This window comes from Cynara cardunculus, unplaced genomic scaffold (genome assembly GCF_001531365.2).
Source record: "Cynara cardunculus var. scolymus isolate 2C unplaced genomic scaffold, CcrdV1 Un_Scaffold_816, whole genome shotgun sequence".
NCBI classification, from domain to species: domain Eukaryota; kingdom Viridiplantae; phylum Streptophyta; class Magnoliopsida; order Asterales; family Asteraceae; genus Cynara; species Cynara cardunculus.
In genome coordinates this window covers 66,648-71,327 of record NW_020200624.1, presented here as the reverse complement: position 1 = coordinate 71,327, position 4,680 = coordinate 66,648, and the positions used below count along the sequence as shown (strand labels likewise).

The following is a 4,680-nucleotide window of genomic DNA, read 5'->3' as shown; positions in this document are numbered from 1 at the left end:
TCACATCTTTGGTTTCGGGACCTCCCAGGATCCCTCTTATGCTATGACGGGTAGATGTAGCAGTATCACCGGGAGATCATACGAGTCAACAGTGGAGGTATGTTGGTTATATTGTTATATACTTTCTCATTACTAAAATTGCGAACAAATTACTGATTTTGTTGAATATTGAATATTTACAGGTAACAAAGTTGAGAGAGAAGTTGTCAAGGGTAAAGGAGGAACTGGAGACCGAACGGAAGAACACGACAGATTTGGAGGCCAGACAAACTGCCTCGTTAGGCGAACATGCCAGACAAGCTGCTGCGTTAGCCGAACATGCCGCCTTATCGGAGCATTTTGTTGCGTTTATGCGCCAGTGAGATTGTATTAATTTGAACATTAAATTGTATGAATTAGATATTTCAAATTGTATGAATTGGATATTTTAAATCGTATGAATTGGTTAGTTTTAATTTGTTCACAGTTTTGGTTTGTTATATTATGGTCAGGTTTTGTATAAATAAATACAGAAATTATGTAATTATAAAAAAATTATTTTTAGATTAATACAAATAGTTAGGAATCATATCGATGGAACTGTTAGGAATTGTTATCGATGGAATCAGTTTAATATAGTCGGAGAATGATAAGTTAGGAATCATACAGGAATTATGTAATACCATGGTTCATGGTTGCCATTTGAGAGTGCATTAGCGTAGCGAAGAAACTCAAGGTGCCTCCTACAAAAAGATGTTTACATGTTCACACGACATTCATTCCTATTTGAAAACTATTCAATATAAAAAAATCAACCAAAACTTTATCTCAAAACTTGTTAAACGTCAAAAAAAAACATCGTATAAACTTACGACAACACTTTTACATATAATATACAATTGTTGTTGTTATAAATTTACATTTTACAAAACAATTTTGTTGAATATTTTGATTATAATGAATCTGAAACATCAAAAACGTAGATTAGGTATTTGCTTACGGTAAGTGGGTGGAACTTGTGCCAGTAGAAAGCTAATAATAGATGGATCTACAACCAACAGCCTGATCATTGTCTGCTAGTGTGAGGGGTTGAGATGATGAAGTAATCAGGGGCCTACACGCTTTTGATCGTATTTCAACGATCGATGGCGGGTAGTTGATGTGTTTCCCTTCCCCATCTATTATTCTTTTAAATGACAAAAAAGAAATATGTAAAGATATTCAAAACCAATAATTGATTAATGATTAATACCATATTTTAATTGCTAGACCATATGGAATTTTACTGTTAGGTCTTCAGGACATAGGAGTGATTCCAACATGACTCTATTTTTATTCTCTTAAAAACAGAAACGGGCCAAGAATTTTTGGATATGCTGACATATAAATATCATGGCAAACGTGGATTCAGTTTTCTATAAATATAATGTGGCATTCCAACACACTTGCAAGAAACACAAGCTTCACTTTGCAATTCTCTCTACGTTCCTTGGCCATGGCACTCAAAGACACCACAGCAACTCCACATGCCACTGTTAATGTGGAATTACCACTGAAGTCGTCAGCACCACCACCGCTGGAGTACAAGTTGGCGACAGGTGCAGCTGGTGTCAAGGGCCATGACCATGGGGTGTTTGAAGCGACTTTGAGGGTATTGCTGTGTGTAACCAGCTTGGCCGGTGTCATTGTTATGGTCACTTCTAAACAAACCAAGATGATACCCATTTCGCCCACCATGGCTGTACCCATTGATGCAAAATTCAATCACTCCGAATCGTACATGTATGATATGTAGTGACCTTTGGCTAAAAAATGGCGTCTATAAACCCTAGAACATCAAGTTAATGGTTGTTTTTATGATGTAGATACTATGTAGCAGCTGTCTCCGTGGCTTGCTTGTACGGCATCATCACCGGTGCCTCTTCGGTTTTAGCTTTGAAGAAGACAGGAGGAAGCTCCGGAAAGCTGCATTTCCAAACCGTGATACTAGATTCTGTAAGATCCAATGCCGAAGATGTTTAAATCTTTTAATATATTATATTATTAAACTTAAATTTTTACACACACACATATATATATATACATATATATATATATATCTATGTATATACATAGACTTGGGATCACGTGAGATCAAGGATTTTACATAGACTTAGGATCATGTGAGACCAAGGGTTTTTCGTGAGACACGTAAGACCAATTCTCAACACTTGGATTTGATCTACAATCTTATCATTCATAATCACAAAATTGCCACGAGACTTCTCAGTAATCACAAAATTATCACCGCAACTTTTTGACCATTAGATCATTCGCTTATAAAGTTGATCAATGAACACAAATTGGCTTTACGGGTCTCACGAAAAACCCTTGGTCTCACGTGAACCCAACCCTATATATATATATATATATATATATATATGTGTGTGTGTGTGTGTGTGTGTGTGTGTGTGTATGTGTGTAAAAGATCGTGTGAGAAATAGAGTTAAGTTGAGAAGCGTAAAATAAGATTTGAACCCTTGATCACCTTTAATCTTAAACTCACCCATGAATCATGCTTGATATGGGGATTGATCTGATGCATCTCAGTGCATCTCATCTGGTACATCCCATCCTAATATGCATTCAAAGATGAAGGTATTTTCTTATGTTTCTTACATTAATTCTCCTTTTCACAGGAACCAACCCTATGTATTTATATATAGAGGGAAATCTTTTGTTAACAAAAAAAATGATGCTAACTATACAAACCCTTATCAATTAACATGTTGGAGTCAATTATTATGGGTACAAATGTAATTTCGGGTTTTAGTTATTTTTTAGTTAATAGATTTAATGGGATGTTACAAAAAGGAGTTGCATGATTTTAGAAATGATAAGTATATTATCTTCTTCAAATTTCTCAATGAACAAGTTTATAGTCGGAGAAAGATGGAAAACAAGTTCAAGAGTTAAACCAATGAACAAGTTTCATTTATGATCATAGTACACTTATGATAAATGTTCACCCATGAACAAAGTGATGATCAGTATCATGAACATTATTTTATAATATAAATGTGTTCATGATCAGTTATAAACACATGCACACTAATTTTTACAGAAGAGGTGTTGTAATAGAATATTGTGATGTGTACTTAAGCATCATCACATTCTTAGGAAACTTTTGAAATTATATTTATACATTATAGACTATTTTTTTATAATTGTTATGTGACCGCATCTTTATAGGTTATTAGTTTTTCTAAAACAGTTTTTCATGTAATATCTTTTGATAGGACTAATAGAACGTTTTATTTAATTCAAGATTATTCTAAAATAAACATGAATTAGGACGTTTTACCAATAATTATTGTAACACATGCATTTATACACAATAGCACAACTATTTGTTATTATTTAGTCGTATATTAGAACGGTTAAACATACTACGATGTCCAATAAAGGCGATTTTGTTGTACTGGTTATTCTTAGCAAGTTATATATAACCATCTCTAAACAATTGTGAATAGACTTCTAATTAACAGGCATCGTTCATGCAGCTTATGCTCGGCATTGTAGCTTCGGCAACAGGAGCAACAACAGGAGTAGCATATATAGGACTCAGAGGGAATTCTCATTCGAGATGGCACGAGATTTGCAATGCCTATGGTTCCTATTGTCATCACTTAGGAATCTCTATCGTTTTGTCACTCATGTCCTCCATAGAACTTCTACTACTCGTTTGGCTCGCCTTTTACATACTTTTCAAGAAAATCCGTGGATCACCAAAATATTAATTTCCTTGTAACAGTTTGATGTTATTCGCCTTTTGCTATTTTTTTTATATGTGCATTTGTGTTCTTCTTCGTGCCGGTTTGAGTCTGTAAACTTTATGATAGTAAAGATTGCACATGACATGATCATGTTTATTGAAATGAAATATCTCTGTCCCGAACAACAATACAAATTTGAATTGTCATATAATTTAATAATGTATTTTGACAATAATCAGCATTATACAAACTACATATACATTGATAACGTTAAAACGTTAAACAACCATAAATAAGATTAAATCAAATGTATACATTATATTTCACTTGACAACAGATGAGAAAGGTTCGAACTATGTCTATGAAGCTGCTCAACTAATTAAAAGCAATTATGGATCTAAAATTTATTTTAAACTCGGTTATAAGGGGAAATAAAATATACAATATATGTCATGCACTGTATTGGTATTTTACACTTAGGGGTCGTTTACCAAATACTTACTCGGGTAAGCGTTTATCAAGTCACATTACCTCATCGGATAAATATGGTAAGGACTAAGACTCTTACCCAGTAAGAGTGAGACAAGGATCATGAGTCTTACCCGGTAAATGAGGGCGACGACTCTTACCACGGTAAGCGCTTACCGGATGAATTATTGCATATAATGTTATTTTGATGGACTAAAATCTTACCTGATAAGTAAATAATAGTGTTAAATTTTACCGATAAGCACTTACCAAATAAGTGTTTTGTAAACGGCCCCTTACCTGATAACTACGTGAATTAATCATCTATTAATTGCATACATGATTAATTCTCAAAAAATATAAAAAGTTATTGGTAATTTATTCTTGTTATGTTAATTTTGTAAATTGCATACATATTTATTTTATTCTTGTTAGGTTTATTTTGTAAATTGCATACATATTTTAATGACTTAATCAT

The 4,680-nt window shown here is 33.5% G+C and overlaps 1 protein-coding gene across 1 annotated transcript; it reads left to right on the top strand.

Moving 5' to 3' along the window:
- Positions 1 to 1,426: 1,426 nt before the first annotated feature.
- Positions 1,427 to 3,901, top strand: LOC112501994 (CASP-like protein 1). The gene is made up of 3 exons (XM_025105789.1): positions 1,427 to 1,761; positions 1,845 to 1,974; positions 3,522 to 3,901. The coding sequence occupies exons 1-3, from the start codon at positions 1,475 to 1,477 to the stop codon at positions 3,756 to 3,758; spliced, it is 654 nt and encodes a 217-aa protein (XP_024961557.1). The 5' UTR covers positions 1,427 to 1,474; the 3' UTR covers positions 3,759 to 3,901.
- Positions 3,902 to 4,680: the final 779 nt, after the last annotated feature.

Bases quoted from the DNA above. Each gene is read 5' to 3' on its own strand.
- LOC112501994 (XM_025105789.1), top strand. From the start codon at position 1,475: ATGGCACTCAAAGACACCACAGCAACTCCACATGCCACTGTTAATGTG. The intron at 1,762-1,844 runs GTATGATATGTA...TTTATGATGTAG, and splicing joins AATCACTCCGAATCGTACAT to ATACTATGTAGCAGCTGTCT. The intron at 1,975-3,521 runs GTAAGATCCAAT...TCGTTCATGCAG, and splicing joins AAACCGTGATACTAGATTCT to CTTATGCTCGGCATTGTAGC.